At 35.4% G+C, this 27,070-nt stretch overlaps 2 protein-coding genes across 11 annotated transcripts in view; one reads left to right on the top strand and one right to left on the bottom strand.

The window, feature by feature from the left end:
* Window positions 1-27,070, bottom strand: part of LOC109617652 (serine/threonine-protein phosphatase 6 regulatory ankyrin repeat subunit B-like) — a 343,082-nt gene that overhangs the window by 178,345 nt on the left and 137,667 nt on the right. The window contains exon 1 of one of the 9 annotated variants that reach the window (XM_066069378.1): window positions 7,165-7,319. The exons of 7 other annotated variants lie outside the window; for them this stretch is intronic. In XM_066069378.1, coding sequence (XP_065925450.1) covers window positions 7,165-7,245 — 81 coding nt within the window. In that variant the 5' untranslated portion in view covers window positions 7,246-7,319. Of the gene's footprint in view, window positions 1-1,634; window positions 1,731-7,164; window positions 7,320-27,070 lie in introns of those variants that run through there. One more of the 9 variants, XM_066069379.1, reaches the window with a different exon arrangement.
* LOC117684587 (uncharacterized) lies at window positions 13,457-20,811 on the top strand. Of its 2 annotated transcripts, none has more exons than XR_004598316.2 (2): window positions 13,457-20,401; window positions 20,754-20,811. XR_004598316.2 is itself a non-coding variant. In XM_034457332.2 (2 exons), exon 2 carries the CDS (start codon window positions 14,046-14,048, stop codon window positions 20,199-20,201), a length of 6,156 nt encoding a protein of 2,051 aa, XP_034313223.2. In that variant the 5' UTR covers window positions 13,457-13,589; window positions 13,942-14,045; the 3' UTR covers window positions 20,202-20,811. The 2 variants fall into 2 exon arrangements, 1 of the variants encoding a protein (XP_034313223.2); XM_034457332.2 differs by having other exon boundaries at window positions 13,457-13,589; window positions 13,942-20,811.

Genomic DNA, 27,070 nt, shown 5'->3' with positions numbered 1-27,070 from the left:
ATGTCTGTTACTATACATGCAACCGTCATTAACATAGTTCATGATTATGTTTAATGCTAAGTTTAAAGGTCAGTGCTATCCGTGATACAATGTACAAGGCACTTAATCCAGGCTTGCAACGATAATAAGCATCGTAACACTTTTGCAATTAGAGGTCTCCTCTGTAGAAGTCCTCATATAAAAGCAGGGGAATAGAATTGGAGGAATCTGTGATAATTTTAAGGCTTTTGCGTTTCCGTTAGAAACACTTGCACATGGTACAGTATTGCAGTCCTTTTTTAAAAGACAACAACTTATTAATTCATATAGACGTATAACACAATTTTTTACAAATGTATTTTAAAAGGTTTACTTCCAATCTCTTGTGGTAAAAAAAATGTATGAATTAAAAAACGCTACTGTATGTATAATAATTTGCATAATTTAAATCAAAGTTGTCTGAGATCCAGAATATCCACCCGATAGTAAACTCGTCGTACACTTAAATTATGTAATTAGTCAACTCGCGTTACTTATCACCCTGTTCTGGGTATTTTGTTCCATAAAGCTAAAATTGCATCAAATCTTTCATTTTATTTATTAACTCTTTTGTATTACCAAAAATATCCAATCTGTTCGCCATGCATGATAAACTCGTCCTTCGCTTTACAGCAATGATGTTCATTTATAATCAACCTACGTTTTTTGTCATCCTGTTCTTAAATGTTCTATCCTGTTATCTCACAGAAGCTGTGCCTTGTAGGCGAATGATTTTTATCCATCGAAACTATAATCGTGCATTTAAGAAACTAATTGCCTTATTTTATGTATTTAACATTTGTCACATATTACTGTCTATGTACACTTGAAGTAAGTTGCCATTAAATATATTCAAACTTTTTGTAATCATTCAGTATTATTTCTTCGCAAATATATAATTTGATGCAAATTCCTAATGACTTGCATTTGTCAAAACGTATCCACCACTTTCCTCTCATTTTGGCTATTTGGGCTAGCTTATCGAAAATGAAAGTATAATTTTGATTATTTTTCAATTCTAAGTACTTATTAGATAAAATTCAGTCATACTTTGGGACATCATATCGCATTTGTTGAAATATCAAAGGTGAAAGCCGGTAATCGTGTGCAAGCGTTTTTTAGTTTTTGACAAAACGGCTAAATTTAGACACGTAAGAATAGTTTTTAGATATCTCAGAACTGAACCCGAGTTTTATTTGGAAACCATGTATCACTGGCTTTAAAAGGGTGACATTTAAAAAGTAGTTGAAATGGTGTTTTTAATCGAAAAAAAGAGAGATCGGTTACAGAAATGTATACCTTTTTTCACTAAATGACCGCGTATGATATAGTGCTGCAGTTTTATGAATAAATTCTGTGCGGGTGGAGACATTTATTAGAAAATTGAAACGCAAAAGTACATACTGTGATAATATTATCCCTCTTTTATAAGTTATATTTGATTCACATTAACATCTGAACATTTTTCCATGTTACATGTAGTTATTAATGACGGAATAATCAACAGTTAATCAAATATAAAATATCCATCAAATAATGTGCAAACATTTTACCATTGTTGTTTAAATAGGCTTTCTAAATAACCTAAGAAGGAAAAATCGTATACATGTACTTACACATTCAGAGAGACAAAGAGAAGACAAGATAAGTGTTTCCAATAAAACAATATGCCAGTGTGTGCGTAAATAAAACTCCATTGCAAGCCGCCATGAAAGAACCAACACGTCATTAATCTAATGGAAATTCCACTTTCGGTTTAGGTTTTACACTATGGGTTTTGAAACGGACTATATTTTTTTTAACCTTCCTGCGAGGGATTTAAACCGTTTCAACTGTTGGGTTAAAGAGAGGTGTGATAAGATAACACAGTCAAGCGAAGTTCAGCTTTTAATCATAAATTGTGCGCAGAATTAAAGTACATTTGTTTTTTGTGAGTCAAAAGTAACATGACTTGAGAGTGTTATATATTTACTTATCTTTAAGCTTTACTTGTTAATTCTTGATACTATTTCTGTCCAATTAAACTGTATAGTATTTTTTAACTTATATTTCAAATGTGTAAATATTTCGACATACTACATGATTTATTTACAGCATGATAATGGCAATATTATAAATTACCAACCGTTCCAGCAAAAATATCGGCCGCATGAAAAAAAAACCCGCAGTGTTTGCAATACCTAAACGATTAATCGTCTATAGGATTACTTACGTTCATTTTATTTATGTTAAGTTTAATTTACAAGTACGGATGTTCCTAAACAATTTACTCGTTAATAAGGTCTAAAATTTGAATACTCATAAAAATACTTTGATTTGATAATTTTTTAAGGTTCATTTTTTTGTTTGTTAAGCAACAAAATTCAATATTATTTCACTTCTTTTATCATGTTTAAAAAGTCATTCAAAAACATTTCAATGTTTGCATTTAATAAAACAATCACTTTTTTCATAGATTTCTCATCCTTTTAAAATAAACTACTAACGTAAACATATTATCATTTTTATTGCTAATAGTTTGCGTAATTTTAATTTGTTTGTAGAAAACAAATTCTTGATTTGTATCATAAGATGTCACAATTATATTCATCTAATTATAAATTGAATTTTCTCAATTGTTTCTATGTAAATTTTAATCATTACTTTAATGTTTTGCTTGTTTTCAGATGAATGCCATTATGTTTATGATAAATGCATTTAGTTAAGTGAAACTATATTTCCTTGTATTGAACATTCTCTATTTGACCATTGTAATTTGCTCATTGCATTATCGGAATTCAAACCGTAATTAAAGCTATGAATGTCTTGTTGGTCTTAAGAAAAAATGGATCCTTTTCTTTTCTTGTTTCGACAATTTTAGTTTTAAAAAACTGTATAGAATAGCAACACTTTAAAAAAGTACGCTAATTGTGAATTAAGGTTAAGAATGAGAACTCTAATAACTGGAAAGTGTAAATAAACTGTGAAATGAACTTGGTTCGTTGATTAAACTGAGTTTAAACAAGGTACTTTACACGTAAACAGGAAGAAGATTATAATTGTAAATCAAACATTGACAATGAGACAACAGCTAAGTAGCTTTTACAGCATTAAGTTTTATAAATCTATAAATAAATAACCGCTTTTAACACCAGCTTAACTATGGCTATACCTTACAGTATATAAAGAAATACAAAAAGTCAAATTAAGATGTTAATCATTTTTATATGTAACTTCACAAAAAGGAGCTAGCTGTATTTAAATGCATACGTTATATAATCGCTAGTATAGTTAAAATTTACAAACTCTTAGAAAATGTTCTTCTCTACTCCCGTGTACATTTGTTTAAAACTAAATGCATGATAATGATATACATGAAGCCCTCAACCAAAATTGTGAAATTAATGACCCCTGTATCAGGGGTTCAGGTTCTAGAGTTAAGCCAATATTGCCATATATTAAAAATGTATTAATCTTAGAAAATCTTTCTCTCTACTAACATATTTGTTAAAAACTAAATGCATGATTTTGATGTCTATGAAGCTCTCTACCAAAACTGTGAAGTTCATGACCCCTGTTTCGGGGGTCCGGGGTGGGGCCAATATGGCCATATAATAAAAATGTATTACATCTTTAAAAACGCTTCTTTACTCCCACATATGTGGGCAAAAACTGAATAGATTGTTATGATATCCACTATCTCCTCTACCAAATTTGGGAAATTCATAGCCCCTGGGTCAGGGGTTCAGGTCATCAGGAGGGGGGGGGGGCAATATAGTGTTAATGCATAAACTGTTTAAAATCTTCTTTATTCTCAGACATCTGTATGAAAAACTGACTTCATAATTATGTTTACCAGGAAGTCCTCTACTAACATTTTTAATTCCACGTCCCCTGGAGTATGGGTTTTGATTCTAAGGCATGACCAAAATAGACAACATCATTATGTGCATATTATCTTCTATGTTCCTTTTAAAAAAATCTTATTTTTGAGATACAAAAGATGGAAGATTTGGTCTTTCGGTATCATATTTGTAAGTCGTGTAAATATAAGATGAAAAATTTTGGCTCGGTTACATATTACAAAATATTAATAAGTAAAGAGCAATGGATAATACACCTTATTATTTACTATGTAGGCCGTAAATCGACTTGAGCAAGAGGTAATTAACGTGACGGCATAACGCATTAGATGTGACTGCCAAATGCATTAAATACATAAATGGTATATCTTAAAAGTGAAATATATCCTTGCTTGGGCATGGGAAACTGATTTTGTTTGGTTTACATAGAAAATTAATTTGTTATCCAGGTACAACCCGAGGTAAATCCACGTACACATTTGATAGAACATAGACCCCTTTGGGCCCCTAATGTGATTGGTCAGTCCATATTTCTTGACGTAAAAAAATCCTCACAAACTTGAATATTCACTATCTGGAGTGCTTCCAAACAAGTAACAAATTTTACAAGCATTAAATGGGTCCGTAATTGTGTGAATAGAAAACGAATTACATTTGCAAATTCTTTTTATTATATTGGGTTTCGCATTCCATTGTTTCGAATGTTATTTCAACATAACCACAGTCTGCATTTTAGAGGTGAACAGACTAGGTCGACGTCGATATTTAATACTGGGTTCTTTAATACTCTGTATAATAGCTATCAGAAGGGCTCAATTACACTATCACGATCTTCACTCATGTATATCGGCGTTTCAAAAATCATCAGTAATCTAAAGCGGAACTTTTCGGTGCAGAAATTAAATACTACTGATAAAGGTGAAAAGAACTACCCCTCTTGGAATTAAAATGCCTTGATAACATTTATAAAACCATGTTTTGTATCTTAGACATATGCCATTTTTTTTTAGAAAGCCAGGATCTTTGTTGTCGTTGTTCTTCTTGATGTGTATTTCGCCGCTATCTAAATTTAGATGTATAATAATTCAAATGTTTGTTCCTTTTAAATCAATGCAGTCGTGTTAGAAAGTGGAGTTGTATAGTGAGATTCCCTCGGAAGACTGGCTATATAGTGTCAACCTTCCTCCCCCTCACCTGCCCGGGGAATTCTTACTATACAGCCGTTCTTCCGGCTAAGTATATATAAATATTGTCATATCAAACCCGTAAGCCATGATGGCCTTTCAGGCCTTTGATTTTGATGATATATCAAGGTTTGAAAATAATACAGTAAAAACGTCAGTTCTTTTCTAAGTTTATCAGTAATGTCAGTACATGGTCAGTAACTGTCTAAATTTATGTATTATATATAAAATTTCAATAAGTAATGGATGCAATAACTTTGGACAGATTTATAGGAGACGAGGCTTGTGTACTTCATAATTAATTTTTTGAAGCATTGAAATATGATCGAAAAATTATGTGACTTTATATAATACATAGTAAAATAATAATTTCACTGTACAAAAGTTTACATTTCAAAGGAGATGCATCAAAATATAAAATCAAAGCTGCATAGTGAACAAAGTAGAGGGAGGCGTAATGTGTATACAAATAATGACTTCACCAAATGTCTGTTACTATATATGCAACCGTCATTAACATAGTTCATGATTATGTTTAATGCTAAGTTTAAAGGTCAGTGCTATCCGTGATACAATGTACAAGGCACTTAATCCAGGCTTGCAACGATAATAAGCATCGTAACACTTTTGCAATTAGAGGTCTCCTCTGTAGAAGTCCTCATATAAAAGCAGGGGAATAGAATTGGAGGAATCTGTGATAATTTTAAGGCTTTTGCGTTTCCGTTAGAAACACTTGCACATGGTACAGTATTGCAGTCCTTTTTTAAAAGACAACAACTTATTAATTCATATAGACGTATAACACAATTTTTTACAAATGTATTTTAAAAGGTTTACTTCCAATCTCTTGTGGTAAAAAAAATGTATGAATTAAAAAACGCTACTGTATGTATAATAATTTGCATAATTTAAATCAAAGTTGTCTGAGATCCAGAATATCCACCCGATAGTAAACTCGTCGTACACTTAAATTATGTAATTAGTCAACTCGCGTTACTTGTCACCCTGTTCTGCGTATTTTGTTCCATAAAGCTAAAATTGCATCAAATCTTTCATTTTATTTATTAACTCTTTTGTATTACCAAAAATATCCAATCTGTTCGCCATGCATGATAAACTCGTCCTTCGCTTTACAGCAATGATGTTCATTTATAATCAACCTACGTTTTTTTGTCATCCTGTTCTTAAATGTTCTATCCTGTTATCTCACAGAAGCTGTGCCTTGTAGGCGAATGATTTTTATCCATCGAAACTATAATCGTGCATTTAAGAAACTAATTGCCTTATTTTATGTATTTAACATTTGTCACATATTACTGTCTATGTACACTTGAAGTAAGTTGCCAATGAATATATTCAAACTTTTTGTAATCATTCAGTATTATTTCTTCGCAAATATATAATTTGATGCAAATTCCTAATGACTTGCATTTGTCAAAACGTATCCACCACTTTCCTCTCATTTTGGCTATTTGGGCTAGCTTATCGAAAATGAAAGTATATTTTTGATTATTTTTCAATTCTAAGTACTTATTAGATAAAATTCAGTCATACTTTGGGACATCATATCGCATTTGTTGAAATATCAAAGGTGAAAGCCGGTAATCGTGTGCAAGCGTTTTTTAGTTTCTGACAAAACGGCTAAATTTAGACACGTAAGAATAGTTTTTAGATATCTCAGAACTGAACCCGAGTTTTATTTGGAAACCATGTATCACTGGCTTTAAAAGGGTGACATTTAAAAAGTAGTTGAAATGGTGTTTTTAATCGAAAAAAAGAGAGATCGGTTACAGAAATGTATACCTTTTTTCACTAAATGACCGCGTATGATATAGTGCTGCAGTTTTATGAATAAATTCTGTGCGGGTGGAGACATTTATTAGAAAATTGAAACGCAAAAGTACATACTGTGATAATATTATCCCTCTTTTATAAGTTATATTTGATTCACATTAACATCTGAACATTTTTCCATGTTACATGTAGTTATTAATGACGGAATAATCAACAGTTAATCAAATATAAAATATCCATCAAATAATGTGCAAACATTTTACCATTGTTGTTTAAATAGGCTTTCTAAATAAACTAAGAAGGAAAAATCGTATACATGTACTTACACATTCAGAGAGACAGAGAGAAGACAAGATAAGTGTTTCCAATAAAACAATATGCCAGTGTGTGCGTAAATAAAACTCCATTGCAAGCCGCCATGAAAGAACCAACACGTCATTAATCTAATGGAAATTCCACTTTCGGTTTAGGTTTTACACTATGGGTTTTGAAACGGACTATATTTTTTTTAACCTTCCTGCGAGGGATTTAAACCGTTTCAACTGTTGGGTTAAAGAGAGGTGTGATAAGATAACACAGTCAAGCGAAGTTCAGCTTTTAATCATAAATTGTGCGCAGAATTAAAGTACATTTGTTTTTTGTGAGTCAAAAGTAACATGACTTGAGAGTGTTATATATTTACTTATCTTTAAGCTTTACTTGTTAATTCTTGATACTATTTTTGTCCAATTAAACTGTATAGTATTATTTAACTTATATTTCAAATGTGTAAATATTTCGACATACTACATGATTTATTTACAGCATGACCGTTTGGGCAATATTATATAAATAGTGCCTGTTTGGGAGGGTAACAGTTGAAATTGACACCCCGAGAAAACCATTGTCAACCGACGCGAAGCGGAGGTTGACAATGGTTTTCGAGGGGTGTCAATTTCAACTGTTATCCTCCCAAACAGGCACTATTTATTTTGTTATACTGAATGTCTTTTTTAAAAAATTTAAGAAAATTTTACAGCTTTTATATAGGAATAACGTGAATTCTACAGCGAACCGTACGCGCATAATTTTCGCGCATGTAACATTTTTTAATGTTACCCGTTGCCAAGTGCGTTGCTAACGCTGAGGGTAATAGTAAATATTATTAACTGCGTCTTAACCAATCAGATTTCAGTATTTAACATGAAAGTATAACAATATAAATTACCAACCGTTCCAGCGAAAATATCGGCCGCATGAAAAAAAACCCCGCAGTGTTTGCAATACCTAAACGATTAATCGTCTATAGGATTACTTACGTTCATTTTATTTATGTTAAGTTTAATTTACAAGTACGGATGTTCCTAAACAATTTACTAGTTAATAAGGTCTAAAATTTGAATACTCATAAAAATACTTTGATTTGATAATTTTTTAAGGTTCATTTTTTTGTTTGTTAAGCAACAAAATTCAATATTATTTCACTTCTTTTATCATGTTTAATAAGTCATTCAAAGCATTTCAATGTTTGCATTTAATAAAACAATCACTTTTTCATAGATATCTCATCCTTTTAAAATAAACTACTAACGTAAACATATTATCATTTTTATTGCTAATAGTTTGCGTAATTTTAATTTGTTTGTAGAAAACAAATTCTTGATTTGTATCATAAGATGTCACAATTATATTCATTTAATTATAAATTGAATTTTCTCAATTGTTTTTATGTAAATTTTAATCATTACTTCAATGTTTTGCTTGTTTTCAGATGAATGCCATTATGTTTATGATAAATACATTTAGTTAAATGAAACTATATTTCCTTGTATTGAACATTCTCTATTTGACCATTGTAATGTGCTCATTGCATTATCCAAATTCAAACCGTAATTAAAGCTATGAATGTCTTGTTGGTCTTAAGAGAAAATGGATCCTTTTCTTTTCTTGTTTCGACAATTTTAGTTTTAAAAAACTGTATAAAATAGCAAAAATTTAAAAAAGTACACTAATTGTGAATTAAGGTTAAGAATGAGAACTCTAATAACTGGAAAGTGTAAATAAACTGTGAAATGAACTTGGTTCGTTGATTAAACTGAGTTTAAACAAGGTACTTTACACGTAAACAGGAAGAAGATTATAATTGTAAATCAAACATTGACAATGAGACAACAGCTAAGTAGCTTTTACAGCATTAAGTTTTATAAATCTATAAATAAATAACCGCTTTTAACACCACCTTAACTACGGCTGTACCTTACAGTATATAAAGAAATACAAAAAGTCAAATTAAGATGTTAATCATTTTTATATGTAACTTCACAAACAGGAGCTAGATGTAATTAAATGCATACGTTATATAATCACTTGTATAGTTAGAATTTACAAACTCTTAGAAAATGTTCTTCTCTACTCCCGTGTACATTTGTTTAAAACTAAATGCATGATAATGATATCCATGAAGCCCTCAACCAAAATTGTGAAATTAATGACCCCTGTATCAGGGGTTCAGGTTCTAGAGTTAAGCCAATATTGCCATATATTAAAAATGTATTAATCTTAGAAAATCTTCCTCTCTACTAACATATTTGTTAAAAACTAAATGCATGATGTTGATGTCTATGAAGCTCTCTACCAAAATTGTGAAGTTCATGACCCCTGTTTCGGGGGTCCGGGGTGGGGCCAATATGGCCATATAATAAAAATGTATTAAATCTTTAAAAACGCTTCTTTACTCCCACATATGTGGGCAAAAAACTGAATATATGGTTATGATATCCACTATCTCCTCTACAAAATTTGTGAAATTCATAGCCTCTGGGTCAGGGGTTCAGGTCATCGGGAGGGGGGAAGGAGCAATATAGTGTTAATGCATAAACTGTTTAAAATCTTCTTTATTCTCAGACATCTGTATGAAAAACTGACTTATAATTATGTTTACCAGGAAGTCCTCTACTGGAGTTTTAATGTTCATGTCCCCTGGAGTATGGATTTTGATTCTAGGGCAGGACCAAAATAGACAACATTATTATGTGCATATTATCTTCTATGTTCCTTTAAAAAAAATCTTATTTTTGAGATACAAAAGATGGAAGATTTTGTCTTTCGGTATCATATTTGTAAGTCGTGTAAATATAAGATGAAAAATTTGGTTCGGTTACATATTACAAAATATTAATACGTAAAGAGCAATGGATAATACACCTTATTATTTACTATGTAGCCCGTAAATCGACTTGAGCAAGAGGTAATTAACATGACGGCATAACGCGTTAGATGTGACTGCCAAATGCATTAAATACATAAATGGTATATCTTAAAAGAAAAAAAAAACATTGCTTGGGCATGGGAAACTGATTTTGTTTGGTTTACATAGAAAATTAATTTGTTATCCAGGTACAACCCGAGGTAAATCCACGTACACATTTGATAGAACATGGACCCCTTTGGGCCCCTAATGTGATGGGTCAGTCCATATTTCTTGACGTAAAAAAAACCCTCACAAACTTGAATATTCACTATCTGAGGGTGCTTCCAAACAAGTAACACATTTTACAAGCATTAAATGGGTCTGCGTAATTGTGTGAATAGAAAACGAATTACATTTGCAAATTCTTTTTATTATATTGGGTTTCGCATTCCATTGTTTAGAATGTTATTTCAACATAACCACAGTCTGCATTTTAGAGGTGAACAAACTAGGTCGACGTCGATATTTAATACTGGGTTCTTTAATACTCTGTATAATAGCTATCAGAAGGGCTCAATTACACTATCACGATCTTCACTCATGTATATCGGCGTTTCAGAAATCATCAGTAATCTAAAGCGGAACTTTTCGGTGCAGAAATTAAATATTACTGATAAAGGTGAAAAGAACTATCCCTCTTGGAATTAAAATGCCTTGATAACATTTATAAAACCATGTTTTGTATCTTAGACATATACCATTTTTTAGAAAGCCAGGATCTTTGTTGTCGTTGTTCTTTTTGATGTGCATTTCGCCGCTATCTAAATTTAGATGTATAATAATTCAAATGTGTGTTCCTTTTAAATCAATGCAGTCGTGTTAGAAAGAGGAGTTGTATAGTGAGATTCCCTCGGAAGACTGGCTATATAGTATCAAACCTCCCCCCTCACCTGCCCGGGGAATTCTTACTATACAGCCATTCTTCCGGCTAAGTATATATACATGTAGACTTAACTTGTATTGGCCTTTGTGTCCTTGTTTGAATACAATCCATTAATCTGTTGCGCGCATCAAATGAATAAATGCGAGTACTTATATATTTGGTCATTTGAATTAATATGTTAATTCCTTAAAGATATCCAAATATGGTTTGCTTGGCTCTACTATGTGATATCAAAATTGATTTGTAGATCTGCTTGAATGAATGTGAATGTTTCTTCAATTTGTATGATTATATTTTAATGCTTAAAATATGTTTTTAAAAACAATTTTACATGTTATGCACATATCCATTTAAACCAAAACCAACAAAAAGCAGGAAAGTCTTATTAACAGTTTCTAATGAACCTACAGTTAAATAAAACTCAAACCTAATACGTAAGTGAAAAACCTCACTATATTCGGATGGGGGAAGACTCACCACATAGCCTTCTCTCCGTCAAGGCGATGACTCACTATATAACAAGTCTTCCTGGAAGAAGTATCTCCATGGTATTATATGACACCACAATGTTTAACCTTATTACGATTGAAATTATTTCCCGGTAACACAGAGAAGGGAAGAAGATATATTCAAGAACATGACATAGCATGCCATGTATTGAATGACAGATATGTAAGATATCTATTTGAAATATTCGAAGCACCATGGAGCATTATAGATTAACAAGTTATAAATTGCAAGATTAAACAATATGCGTTTAATCTGTTAGAATTAAACATAACCCATGTAATAATAGCGTTTACTCAATTTAAAAACAAAACGTCTGGGTTTTTCTTTAATGTAAATCAAAATTTTACTTTAGAAAGCTGGCGTTTCCTGTCTATAATCGATATGGGTGCATGTTATATCACATGAATGTACGTAGAGCATAGGCAGAACTATAAGAATGATTCGATATGAATTGTAAATTCAGAGAAATGTTTATTCAAACACAACATTGTGTATAAAAGTGGACAAAATGTAACTTGTTTTTACATTGAAGGTAGTTGTAAATAATGTGAATCTTAAACAGTTAATTGATTTCTTTGGTGATATGAATGTAGCGACATTGCACAGACAATACATAGCCCATTTTGGGATATTGTGTCTGACATCATCATTCATGCAGTCCGTGATATTTTTTTAGGTTGCAAAAGGTTTCGACCGATTGATAAATTGGCTAAAACTGGATACTGTAGATTTTAATCTTGTCAGTTTCTATAAATCTTTGAATCATATAAGTTTACTGAAGATATATAGGAGAAATTACACAGTATATGTAAATATTGTGATATAAACGATAAAATCCTCATATCATATGTATACAGTTCTGATAGATTAAAATAGGAATATTAATATATTCATGGTTCACATGTGCAATTGTGATTGATAGATATTAGTAGATACAATCTTATACTCACACACTCATACTGCAGCAGACCAACAAACAGTAATATTCCTAATAAAGTAGCACACAATCTTATTCGAAGCTCCATGTTATAACCGCAACCAAACTCACTAGTTTTTGTGTGTTTTTTTTCACAACAAGTTTCTTGTCACTAAACTCAGTGATTGTCCCGTTAGATGTGCGTAACTGAAACTAAAACCGAATCTAAAGTACCCGGCACCTGTCACACTCGGGTGATTTGAGGAGGTATCATTTTATAACCGATGGGAACGGTTGGTTTAAAATGTATTTTTAAAGCATTATTTTACCTGATACCTGTATCTATTAAAAACACAGGCTTTCCTTTCCGTTTTTGCATTTGTAAATTAAAAAAAAACTTCATTGTCGATTTTGATGTTAGGAGATCTTCATCGTAAAAGATTTTTGAGCAACCGATAACGCTTTTTTATGAACAAAATTTTAGTAATTGTATATACCAAACCAATTCGCTATATATTGTTTATTTAGGATCACCTTGAGATACCATTGTATTTTAAGTTGAAATCATTCAAATGAATTCGACGAAGTGTGTATCTTTGTACGTATGTTAAGATACATGTTTGAGATATCAATATGCTAATGGGAATGAAGAGTAATTTATACATCACATTAAAGTGTAGCTCTTTACTTCAGCTCTTGTCAGGAGTTAAATATATTTTACAATTAAGTTAGATACATAGTATTATACTCTCCTTTAAGCTGTTAAAAAGTCAGAAGGTACAATGTAATAGACACCAAGTCATTCTACAGGTAATGACTGTGTCATTCACACATATGAGGGTTAGCGTATTTTTCATGCCTGTTCTTTTCAACTATGTATCACAAATACAACCTTTTCGTTTTAAAACATCTAGGTATTCTTCTTTCACAGATCCGCCCAAGTATAAAAAAAATCTAAGATACAAATCGCATCATTAAACAAATCCGCCAGATTGATTATACAATGATCACCTACCTACACTGTCAGTAAGAATGCACAGAATTTGTAGTATATCATAATTTAAGCTTGATGTGTGATGTCATGTTTCGTGTACATTTTATTTTTTGTTACGAAAGATTTGTCGTACGACTTAATTTTTTATGTTGGAAAACCGCGCCATACTCGATGTATGCACAACTCTGATTCTCTGTATCGAGGCTTGTAATCCACAGTGTAAGTCTTTTGACATTTGTAAACTAGGTTATTTCAACATATTTTTATGTGAATTATCTGTATGTTTCATGTCAGTAATGCTAAGCGATGCATATTCTTGAAATCTTGTATTTTATGTTTACCATGTGCTCGGTGTATGGGGCGCCATTTTGTCCATCATATTTCTGGTCATTTAATTTCGAGTTGCAGTTGATTAATTTACTTTAACTTGCTGTTTATCATATGAATAGACTGAATTCAACTGTTTAAATCATATGTGTAAGGTTTCATAATCTAATTGCAAACTCTGTCCTAATATTTTTTGTATGGAAACCTGTACCAGTCATTGATTGTTACATTTTTTTTGTTACAGCTTTTTACCGTCGTCTGAGACGGTTATCTGTCTCCCAAATAAACTGATTTCACCGACACTTGTGAGTCCGACTTTTATTGGGGCAGAACAGTAAAAAGACTAGGATGTCTACCTCAGCAGAGCAGATCACTCCCGACTCAACAGAGGGCACCCAGGTCACTCCTGACCCTACAGAGGATGCCCGGGAATCACAGACGACTGATGGCAAGAGGCGGTACGTCACACAAGATGAAGAGGAGTATCAGGAAGAGTACTATCAGGATGAGGACTCCTTTGCCGACATCTTAGCGAAGAAGAGGGCTGATGTAAGCCGAGCAAAGGCTAGGATGGCATACACCGCCAGAGAATTGGAGCTCAGGAAACAACGAGTGGAACTCGATGCTGCAATGGAAATGCTACATCTCGAGAGAGAGGCTGCAGAAGCTGAAGCTGATTGTCAAGCCTTTGAATCGACCATGATACAGATGTCACCTATGAAGAGACGAACGAGTTCCTTAGGCGAAGTCAGCAACTTTAAACCAGGACAGGATCAATCCACTCCACGTCAACCTTCTGCATCGCCAGGACTACTGACCGGTACTTCCGATCCGACTCAACTTGACCCGGATGCACAACCCTATGTACCTGCAGCACAGCCTTTGGTTCCTGACACACAGCCGTCCATGCCTGTCGCACAACCGTACGTGCCTACTGCACAGCCTTATGTGCGTGCCGCACAGCCGTACGTGCCTACTGCACAGCCTTATGTGCCTGCCCCACAGCCCAACGTGCCTGCCGCACAGCCTTATGTGCCTGCCGCACAACCTCACGTGCCTGCCGCACAACCTTACGTGCCTGCCGCACAACCTCACGTGCCTGCCGCACAGCCTCATGTGCCTGCCGCACAGCCTTACGTGCCTGCTGCACAACCTCACATGCCTGCCGCACAACCTCACGTGCCTGCCGCACAACCTTACGTGCCTGCCGCACAACCTCACGTGCCTGCCGCACAACCTCACGTGCCTGCCGCACAACCTCACGTGCCTGCCGCACAGCCATCCATGCCTGCCGCGCAGCCATCCGTTCCTGCCGCACAGCCTCATGTGCCTGCCGCACACCCTCACGTGCCTACCGCACAACCGTATGTGGCTGCCTCACACCCCTTATCACCACTTGTGACTGATCAGGGACCACAAGTAACTGATGTTACCCGATTCCTCCTGAGGAAGGACTTGCTATTCTCCAGACTTACTCACTTTGACGATAGACCAGAATCATACAGTGCCTGGAAACACAGCTTTATGTGTGTAGTGAATGAGCTTCAAGTCTTGGACTCCGAGCAGATGGACCTTCTTATCAAGTACTTAGGTCCGGAATCTAAGAAGCACGCAACAAGCATGAGGACATCCAACATCTTCGACATCTCAAGAGGACTAAGAAGACTTTGGGAAAGGTTGGATGAGCGCTATGGTGCACCAGAACATGTGGAAGCATCCGTAAGAGCCAAACTGTTGAGTTTCCCAAAGCTTGGCAACAGAGATCATCAAAAACTTTACGATCTGTCAGACATTCTTATGGAGATGAAGTTTTTGAAGGAGGATCCGAAGTACAGTGCAATGTTGGCCTATCTAGACTCATCCTCAGGGATTAGACCCATCATTTCAAAACTTCCGTATGGCCTGCAGGAGAAATGGACCAACAGAGCCATGAAGTACAAGCTTGAACATCAGACTGTGTTTCCACCCTTTGGTGTGTTTGTTGACTTCATGAAGGAGATGAGCAGAGTGAAAAACGACCCAAGTTTTGCGTATCACACTGACGCTAACCACAACGAAAAGCAGCCTATGAACGTTCCAAGGGGAAGAGTGAACACGAAGAAAACCACAGTGTATCAACCAACAGGATCCGGAAATCTGAACGAGCCGAAGCTTGATGTGTGTATAATTCACACCGGTCCGGGTGTTAAACACAGTGTCAATAACTGTCGAGTGTTTAAGGCCAAGCCTATTGAAGAACGTATGAAGTTGCTCCGTGAACACAGACTCTGTTTTCGGTGTTGTTCCGCAAGTCATAGGAAACAAGACTGTAAAGAGGCCATCATGTGCAAGGAATGCGGAAGTGAGTTCCACACTACGTCTCTCCATGTTGATTCGTCACCAGCTCCTACCACTGGAAGGGCCTCATCAGTTCATGGCGGGGAGGAGGCTCCTAGGCGTCAGCAAGTAACAAAAGAACAGCACGTCACAACCATAAACAGCAACTGCACAGAAGTAGGGAAGGAATTTAAGGGAAAATCTTGTGCAAGAATTGTTCCCGCGACTGTCACCTATGATGGAAGAGCTGTCTCTCTGTATGCTATGCTTGACGACCAGAGTAACAAGACCTTGGCTAAGAAGGAATTGTTTGACTTGCTGAACATCAATACAGAGACAATACCTTACCTGATGACGTCATGTTCTGGACAAGTGACAACCTTCGGGAGAACTGCCTCAGGACTCTATATTGAATCAGCCAGGGGTGAGACCAGACTACCCTTGCCGTGCACGTTAGAGTGTGATGAAATACCGAACAACTACCAAGAGATCCCTACACCTGACGTTGCTCTTCAGCACAAGCACATGCGGGATATAGCCGGCGACATCCTACCCATTGACGCTTCAAGAAAAATTCTGTTGCTGATAGGAAGAGACCTTCCTCAAGTCCACCATGTTCTTGAGCAGCGCATAGGACGTGACCACGAACCATTTGCACAGAGGTCACCCCTTGGTTGGACGATCATCGGCGACACATGCTTGTCTGGACAACACAGACCAAGAGCTGCGAATGTGTACAAGACCTTCATCACGGACAGCGGACGTGGAACTATTCTTGAACCATGTGCCCAGTACTTATCCGTGAGAGAGAAGCTTCCAACCAGAGATGTGACAAACAGATTACGGGTATCTGACACTTCATCTGATGAACACTTATTCAGACGCACACCAGATGATAACAAAGTGGGATCATCAGTGGAAGATAGGATGTTTATGGACATCATGAACAAAGAACTATTGATAGGTGAGGATGGAAAGTGGGTAGCTCCCCTACCCTTCCGCCAACCAAGATTACGACTACCAAACAACTATGAGGTTGCATTGAGACGTGCACGAGCCTTGGACGCAAGTCTCAAGAGGGATCCAGTAAAGAAGGAACACTTTGCGACCTTTATGACAAAGCTGTTCGACAACGATCATGCTGAGAAAGCACCCACTTCCAAGTCAACGCAGGAGCAGTGGTTTCTTCCTCTCTTCGGGGTCTACCACCCTCAGAAACCTCACCAGATCCGGGGCGTATTTGATTCCTCTGCGAAGTTCAAGGGAACCTCTTTGAACGACCAACTGCTGTCTGGCCCGAACCTCACCAACAGCTTGCTTGGAGTGTTGCTTCGTTTCAGGAAGGAGATGATTGCTGTCGTAGCAGACGTGCAGCACATGTTTCACTGCTTCACCGTCAGAGAAGAGCACAGAGACTTTCTCAGCTTCCTTTGGTACAAGGACAACGAGATCGGAACGGAACTAACAGAATTCCGAATGAAGGTCCACGTTTTTGGTAATAGTCCTTCTCCGGCCATAGCGACACTGGGCCTCAGGAAGATCTCAGAACTATCTGAGGAAAGCCATGGACCTGATGTCAAGGAGTTCATCAAGAGGAACTTCTACGTTGATGATGGTCTGACATCATGCTCAACAAGCCAAGAAGCAGTAGACCTGATGTGCAGAACCCAGGACGCATTGAAGCAATACGGGAACCTAAGGCTCCACAAGTTCGCATCAAACAGCGCGGATGTCATGAAGGCGTTTGAGCCACGAGACTTAGCACAGGACATCTACGACCTGAACCTTGATGAGGACCAGCTCGTGCAACGGAGTCTTGGTATGCGATGGAACTTGTCGAGTGATATGTTCGAGTTCCGCATCTCTACTGATGACAAGCCCACAACACGCAGAGGTGTACTGTCGACAGTGAACAGCCTCTTCGATCCATTAGGCTTTCTCTCACCTGTTATCATCAGCGGGAAACTCATTCTTAGAGACGTAGTGACCTGTACCTCAGACTGGGATGAGCCGCTGCCGGACCATATTCTGGCAAGCTGGGAAGAGTGGAGTTCATCTCTGAAGGAGTTGGAGAAGATCCACATACCCAGAACAACCGTGGTACATCTTAGCAAGGCAGTAAGAAAGGAACTGTGGACATATGCGGACGCGTCAGAGAAAGCCATAGCTGCCGTTTCTTACATGAAGGTGTACTACGAAGATGGCTCTGCGATGACTGGATTTCTACTAGGGAAGTCTAAAGTGGCACCAGTATCAGGCCATACCATACCCCGTTTAGAGCTTTGTGCAGCTGTTCTAGCCATTGAGATATCGCAGATAGTCATGGATCACATGGACATAATGTTCGACTCGGTGAAGTATTTTTCCGACAGTCGTGTGGTATTGGGGTATATCCACAATGATAAGAGACGATTTTTTATTTACGTCTCCAACAGGGTCGAGAAAATCAGAAGCCTTAGTGAGCCGTCGCAGTGGAACTTTGTGCCGACACACCTCAACCCTGCTGACGAGGGCACTAGAGGCGTAGTTCCTAAGGACATTGGAGAGTGTGCTTGGCTTAGAGGAACTACTCACCTGCAGCGCATTGACGACGAAACCAAGGCAGAAGGGTTTCCCCTACAGGAACCTCTGTCAGACAGAGAAGTCAGACCTGTATGTTTGAAGACTGAGTGTGAACCTATGCTTGGAACTCAGAGATATGAGAGATTTTCCAGCTGGGACAGATTGGTCGAGGGTATCGCCCTGCTCCAGCGATTCATCATAAGCAGAAAGGGAGGTAAATCACAGATTTTACCGAAGTCCATAGACTACTCTCAAAGAGCAGAAAACTACATTATCAAGACAGTGCAAAGAGAAGTCTATTGTGAGGAGATTTACTGTCTGAGGTCCAAACAACCATTGCCGAAGAATAGCAGCATTCTTGCATTGAGTCCGTTCCTCGACGACGATGGTATTGTTAGAGTTGGTGGACGCTTAAGACATCTCAACGATGCGACTGTCTGCAAGAACCCTATACTGATACCGGGGAAGCATCACATTGCGACCTTACTTGTACGCAAGTACCATCAACTGGTGCAACACCAAGGGCGCCACTTTACGGAGGGAAAGGTCAGGTCCTGTGGGTTCTGGGTCACCGGCTGCAAGCGCCTTGTTTCGTCCCTCATTCACAAGTGTGTTACTTGTCGGCGACAACGTGGGAGCTTCGCAACCCAGAAGATGTCTGACTTGCCTACAGACCGCATACTGCCAGGAGAGCCACCGTTCACTTCGGTGGGAGTAGATATCTTTGGGCCCTGGGACGTCGTGACTCGTCGCACTCGGGGAGTTCCAGCCAACGGCAAACGATGGGCAGCACTGTTCACATGTCTGGTGACACGCGCAGTCCATGTCGAGGTAGTAGAGGAGATGTCCGCATCATCCTTCATCAACGCCCTGAAGCGCTTTACAGCCATACGAGGACAGGCAAAGGAGTACCGTTCCGACAGAGGAACCAACTTTGTTGGCGCTACCGACCCTCTACAGATCGACGCAATCAACGTGGAAGATCGTCAGGTCAAGGATTTCCTGCACTCTCGGGGGACAACCTGGATTTTCAACCCGCCCCATGCATCCCATATGGGTGGAGCTTGGGAGCGCATGATAGGGTTGACACGGCGCATATTGGACAACATGTTGAAGGATCATTCAGCACAGGGTCTTACGCACGAGGTACTTACCACCTTTCTGGCCGAGGCAAGTGCGATCATAAATTCTCGCCCACTTACCGCCGTTTCGTCAGATCCAGACTCGCCTTTTGTCCTTACCCCAAGCATTTTGCTTACTCAGAAGACGGATGTACCGACCGAAGCTGTATGCGACACAACTGCTAAGGACCTCTTCAAGGTACAGTGGAAGAGAGTACAGCACCTCGCCAAGATGTTCTGGGACAAATGGAAGAAGGAATACCTGCATACCTTGCAAGCGCGTAAGAAGTGGCATCATGGTCAACGTAACATTAGTGTTGGTGACATAGTGTTGTTAAAGGATGTCGAAACCCATCGCAACAACTGGCCGCTTGGACGCATTACTGCAACGTTTCCTGGCAAGGACAACTTGGTTCGCAAGGTTGAAGTACGTGTCAGCAAGGACGGCAAGACCACCTCTTACGTCAGACCAGTGACGGAACTCATTTTATTATTGGAGAACTGAATGTTTTCTGTACTAAATTGTATTCAAATCTTGTGTGATATAATTTTATATATCAGACGGGGAGTGTCATGTTTCGTGTACATTTTATTTTTTGTTACGAAAGATTTGTCGTACGACTTAATTTTTTATGTTGGAAAACCGCGCCATACTCGATGTATGCACAACTCTGATTCTCTGTATCGAGGCTTGTAATCCACAGTGTAAGTCTTTTGACATTTGTAAACTAGGTTATTTCAACATATTTTTATGTGAATTATCTGTATGTTTCATGTCAGTAATGCTAAGCGATGCATATTCTTGAAATCTTGTATTTTATGTTTACCATGTGCTCGGTGTATGGGGCGCCATTTTGTCCATCATATTTCTGGTCATTTAATTTCGAGTTGCAGTTGATTAATTTACTTTAACTTGCTGTTTATCATATGAATAGACTGAATTCAACTGTTTAAATCATATGTGTAAGGTTTCATAATCTAATTGCAAACTCTGTCCTAATATTTTTTGTATGGAAACCTGTACCAGTCATTGATTGTTACATTTTTTTTGTTACAGCTTTTTACCGTCGTCTGAGACGGTTATCTGTCTCCCAAATAAACTGATTTCACCGACACTTGTGAGTCCGACTTTTATTGGGGCAGAACATGTGAACTCAACAAAGTGCAGTTAATATAAGTTAGGCTTTGCTTGATTGGACGTACAACTGATACATGTATCCAAATCCAGAAGCTTCTTAAAAGTATACATTGCATTAACATGACGTCATATGAAAAAAAAATGTGTCACAATCTCTGATTACAGTAGATCACTCATTGAACAATTGGAATTTAAAATTTGCTACCACGATATATGAATGCATAAAACATTTTGAAGGAATAATGTATAAAAAAAAGTCCTCTCTAAATCAGCCCTTTCATATGTTTAATGTTTTCGAGAATGATAATGCCATGAGTAATGTCCATCATTCGTAATTTCGGATTTTCAGAAAAGTTATGCTCATTCATTATCAGTTGCAATATTGGTGAATGGAGGTATTGAAGTGTTTAGCAAATGATGTAAAAATAATGGATAATTGTAAGCAAATTTGTAAAATAAAGGATTTAAGTATAGTGTAAAAAATTAACATCTTTAATTGTTATTGATAAGTATTAGTACAGTGGGATTGATACATAACATTCTGATGATGCGGATTTTTTATTTAAAAAAGATACAATATGCGAAAATGTGGTGGGCGATGTGTACCTTTTCTTTTATTTGCGCTAGTCATTTTTTACCAATTTACAAAGTTTCTCATAGCAAATAATACTGGATATAATTTCTGCGTATTGATAACCTTGCGAACATAGATGGATATACGGTATGTTACAGAAGACTTTAAGCTAGGACGAATTAAAAAGTTCGTGAAATCCAAAGGTCTTTTCAAAGTGAATTTTGTAGGGAATTTCATCTTTGAATCGCAGAATTAAAATAAATAAAGTTACAAAAAAATTCAAGTGCATCATACTTTAATTTAAAAAGCAATTATAAATCGCTGTACGTTTTATCTAACGGAATGTTAAAAATGTCAATTTTATCTGCCTGATATATACAATATTAAATCATTGTAACAAAGATTTTGGAGTTTAACTTAATTTTTAAAATAATAACTATGTTCTGTCAAAATAACATCTGATAAACTGAGTGCACATTTAATGCCTTCAAATAGAAAAAAAAACCAAGTCTTTCAATCAATACGTTTTGAATCAGTACGTTTAGAAATACGTATGAAGTCGCAAAATACACCGTTACCTTTTAGGAGAATAATGTCAGACTAAATTGACCAGTTGTGATACAAAACAAAAAATGAAAGATGATATAAGCTGATCGACGATAGTTTTTAGTTTTAATGCAAATAAGAAAAAGTTCGTTTTAAGTTAAATTACTTCTATCTACAATTATTTCAAATTTGATAAAGTATTTTTTTATATATAGTGTGACCTTATTAATGATATTGATAAGAATAATGCTACGTTTGTGATCATCAGCAATAACTAAATTTATGCATTTAAGATTGAAAACAGTTGGAAAACAATTGTAAGGGTTGTATTTTATACTTATAAACTACTACACATTCTATCTTAGGCCACACATTTCACAAACTTCTCCAAAGATTTAAAATATGAAGAATATGGCTTTATTGTTATAGTTTCATGTTTCATAACATTTCTACTTGAGTGGATTATTCGTAATATCATTTGACACCGAATTTTTCTAAAACTCTATCCTCTGATTGTACCCTGTCACGCTTTTTTCTCGTGTACCACAGTTTACATTTTAGTTAACATGCATAACATCGCCAGTGCTTTCGGTTTTAAGAAAGCGGCTTTAATTTGAGACTTCACCTCAGTTAGCTTTCTTAATTTAATTTATATGTACAATTGTATCATCTCTCTCTCTCTCTCTCTCTCTCTCTCTCTCTCTCTCTCTGTATATAAATATAGTATTTTGATATCAATGTGAAACAGCGAATTGATTTTTCACAATATGTGTTGAGCTCTTTTGATTAGCTGTGACTAAGAAAATTATGCTTAGGCTGATATATACTAGTAATACATTTCTCCGTATTAATACTTTTCCTTTTTATCCCGATTACGACAAAGAACACACAGGGGGTGTGACGGTCAGCAGAGGATTCTCACTCCTCCTAGACACCTAATTTGTATTTCGTTAAATGGATTTTTGTGATGGTTTGTTAATGTCATTTTTTTTTTCTCTCATTGAAATTGAAAAGAACTTTTACAGGTAGAGATATATGAGAAATTAACACTTGATTGTTTAAAAAAGATCCGGTTTGATCAGCAGGCAAGACAGAACATTTTAGAAAATATGTTCCTTTTGAGTAACGACGAGAAAAAGTTAAAGGTCATTTAAAAGTGGTACTGTGCAGGAAACGTGTATTTGTACATTGACTTATATATGAGTGTTGGCATTTTTGTGAATACCGCTATTTCTTTATAACGTTTCAATATCTTCAATATTTCAATATTTTGATTACAACTGCATGAAAATCATAGAGGAGTTATACATAACTCGCTTTTCATCAAAATTTTCAGTATGTTTATTGAAACTATAAGTGTTAAAAAAGATATGAACAGATTCATTGACCGTTTTAAAGAACATTTGAAAGGATATATGAAAATGATATACTCCATCAATTAATCACTGAGGTAATTATTTCTTGTTTGAAAGTCAATGAACGACTTTATACACAATGTATTCCTTATATTTTAACTGTTTAGCAAACAAACGGTTTTAAAACACTGAATATAATATTCAAAATAAAACTTATTTAAAGTGTCGAAGCGTTAAGAAGAACTTGGTGCTTATTGATCATTTGTATGACCATTCATGTAGGAATGTTTGCACGTGTGATGATGTGGATATTTTGTGATTCATAATTATATAACATCAGTCTAAAATTATCGTGTCTGCGTCTTATCGGTTATCAAGATAAACAAAATAACATAATATGATTCGACTGTAGCTTACTAAAGACTCTTACAAAAATAAATGGCAATGCAAAAATTCATTCGTAATAAAAGAAAACGTTCATCTTGTCAAAGTTGTAACAAGAATTTTACTTTCCTTGTGAATTGTGCGTGTCTTTTAAAATATAAACACACACACTCGATGTTAAGATATAATATTTTGTTACATAATACTTTCAAAAAGAACAAAGGGTTTATTTGACACAGGTATTCTCTTGATGCCCAAATCTAGTGACAAAAAATTTAGACCCAGTAAACAAGTCAGGTTTTTGTCTAGATCAGTAAAGAATGCTTAAGTATCTTTTAAAGGAGGTTTTTTAAGCCATCCCAACCTTTTCATCTAACAAAAATGTGAAAATGATCCAAGATATGTGGATTATCAAATATATACAATAAACAATTAAAAAAATCGTACTTGGACTCAATTTAAAGATAGTGTACTAAACAGACCGATCAAGTCATCCTTTAGACTGGAGTGCACACTTGAAAACTTCAAATCTGTAATTCATAAGTCATGTATAAAGTTACAAAATATACCATTACCTTCTTATATCAAATTTGAAGTTCATGCAACAGACCACCAATAGAGATACACATATTCCCGAATGGAAGAAGATAGTATACAATTAAATTTATCATTGAAGGACTCAGCAAGATTTCATTTCCCTGAGAGCAAGTTTATTTTCCAAGGCGAGGCCTATTCTCTCTCTCTCTCTCTCTAACTACATGTATGACAGTATAAATGATATGAATAAGTATCATGCCAATTTTGTGATTATCAGCAATAACTTGATTTATACGATGAAAGTGGTGATCGGTTTAAAACAAACGTTGTTTTCATGACATACGCGGTATATGTAATCTACTACATAATTAATTTAAGACTGCAACTATAAAAAGCTGCAAATGTATAGAATTTATAGAATTACGAAGTATCTTTTGTTTTAGTTTTAGATTTCAGCAGATAGCTGCTTGAGTGGATAAATCGTGACATTGTTTTTGACCATAGTCTCTAAAGCGAGGTAAAATGTATGATACATGTGTTCTACATCGTCACACACATTTCTCATGAACCACAAGATACATGTTATTTACATATCCTGGTCAATCCCTCGGCTTCAAGAAGTGATTTTTTTTATTTCAATCTCTATTTACATCATTTGATTTTCTTATTAAATTTACCCCCTCTCTCTCTCTCTCTCTCTCTCTCTCTCTCTCTCTCTCTCTCTCTCTCTCTCTCTCTCTCTCTTGTTAGATATATTTTTTCCAATACGCTGATTGGGACAAAGAATTAATTCATTTATCACAATATATGTTTAGTTTTGAACTTTTTAAATTTGTTATACAAATATGCTTTATTCAAATTAAAATTGATTAGAATTTTGGATAGTCATTTTCTCGGTAAAAATCGATGAAAATATTACATGAAACCATTTTCTTTTTTTTGCAGAAAGAGGTCATTTGACGGGAATGTTATCCAGAAAACGAATGATCTTTAATAAAGACGACTTCCAGTGAAGTAGTGTTACGGTGCAGTTAGATGAAAATTAGCATACTGACCTACAGTTGATTGCTTACGTACTTTTAAAAACTCTGATAATTTTAATATAATTAATAGACTACAAGCATTCGTAATAAAATAAACAACATTAGATACCCTAAAATAAAATCGCGTCATACAAGTAAATTGCATATGATTTGTAGTACAGCATTGTTGAAGCGTTATGTATGCATTTCGTCATCAAGCAAGTGAATAAATATAAAACACGAAATGAATTTCCATCAAAGAAGCTTCCTTTAATTTCCTTCGATTTTGTTTTGACCAGAAAAAGCATCCATGTCATAATAAAAGTATACAAATGTTACAAAAGCATTGTCACGCAATTTAGAAATTGAATATCAAGCGAATTTCTATAGCATTGTTTAGTTTAGATGATTAGATTAAATCTTCCCTCATATTGGTTTATCAAGAAAAGCAAAATATTCCAATAGTAGTCGAATGACGTAATGTATATTTAGACCCGTAGGAAAATAAATAGAAAACCACAAAAACCTATCCTTTAATAGCCAAAAAAAAGGAAATTTTATCCATACACGATACCATCAGTATTTTTATAAAATTAGAAATCATAACTAGGGACAAAATTACTTTTTGAACTGTATGGGCTTTTTTTAAATAGTTACAATCGGTGAAGTAGTATCATGTTTTGCAATGTTATACTTTTCAACAAAAAAGGTATTTTTGACACACCTGTGGGGTTTTTTCTTCTTGTTGCGAAAAAACGTTTTACAAAAGATCTGTAAAATATGATGCAAGAATCATGTTATAAAAGATCTGTTAAATATATCAGATTTTACTTATGTCAGTGAAGAACGCTAAAAGTTCAATATTTCTATATTAGGGGATTAGACGGTGCATCCTAGCCCCAATTCTCAGAATTTAAATAATATAATTTTTTAGGATCTTTAGTGATTTGACTTAAATTTGAAACGCATAAACTACCGAAGGGGTTTATCTATCTGAACAGTAAGCTAACATTAATTAAAAAAGAGTATTTGTTCGGTTACCTAAATCGTTTACCCAAGAGACTGATCATATTAATTCATTAATTAAAGTGCACATTTACATATTTTAAATTCAACCTACATAGAAGGTACGACGAATATTGTTTATACAATGTATAAGGTTACAAAATGAATCTGACCTTTCTTATCAAAGAATGTCAGATCTCAAATTCACGAGACTGTCTACCAATTGTGATACACACATGATGCAAAGAAATAAAATGATCGACTACATATATTTATTTAAAACTAAGTTTACTGATGATTTAAAAACTGGAAACAAGGTATATATACATTTAGAGTGTGGTGTACAAATAAGTACTAGTATTATGCTGAATTGGAGATAATTAACGATAGCTCAAAGTTGAATGCTATTTTAGTGCAAACGTTTTATGAACGATTTGTTAGTTACTGTACTTATCGTTAACTACCATGTACGTCGGCATATTTCTGCTCTAATGAATGTATTGTGACGTTAACATTCAACGTTCTGTTTATTCTGTTTTAATTCATGCGCGTTTATTAAAAAAATTACAATAATTGTGTTTTCTTATTTCATATTTAGGTATAGGAGAATCTCGTTTTCATACTAGAAAACATTTTTTGGACGTTTATATGTTTGTTTGGTTTTTAATTAAGACACTTAAAATGATTTAAGTCAAAGACATTTACAATTTCTTTATACTTATTTAGCAAAATTTATTTGTAGATCCGCTTTAATGAATTGATGAATGAATGGATAAATGAATAATTTAATTTTTCTCCAATTTGTATGATTAT

This window comes from Magallana gigas, chromosome 8, assembly GCF_963853765.1.
Source record: "Magallana gigas chromosome 8, xbMagGiga1.1, whole genome shotgun sequence".
Classification (NCBI taxonomy): Eukaryota; Metazoa; Mollusca; class Bivalvia; order Ostreida; family Ostreidae; genus Magallana; species Magallana gigas.
The sequence above is the reverse complement of the archived record's forward strand: the minus strand, read 5'-3'. Positions and strand labels throughout refer to the sequence as shown.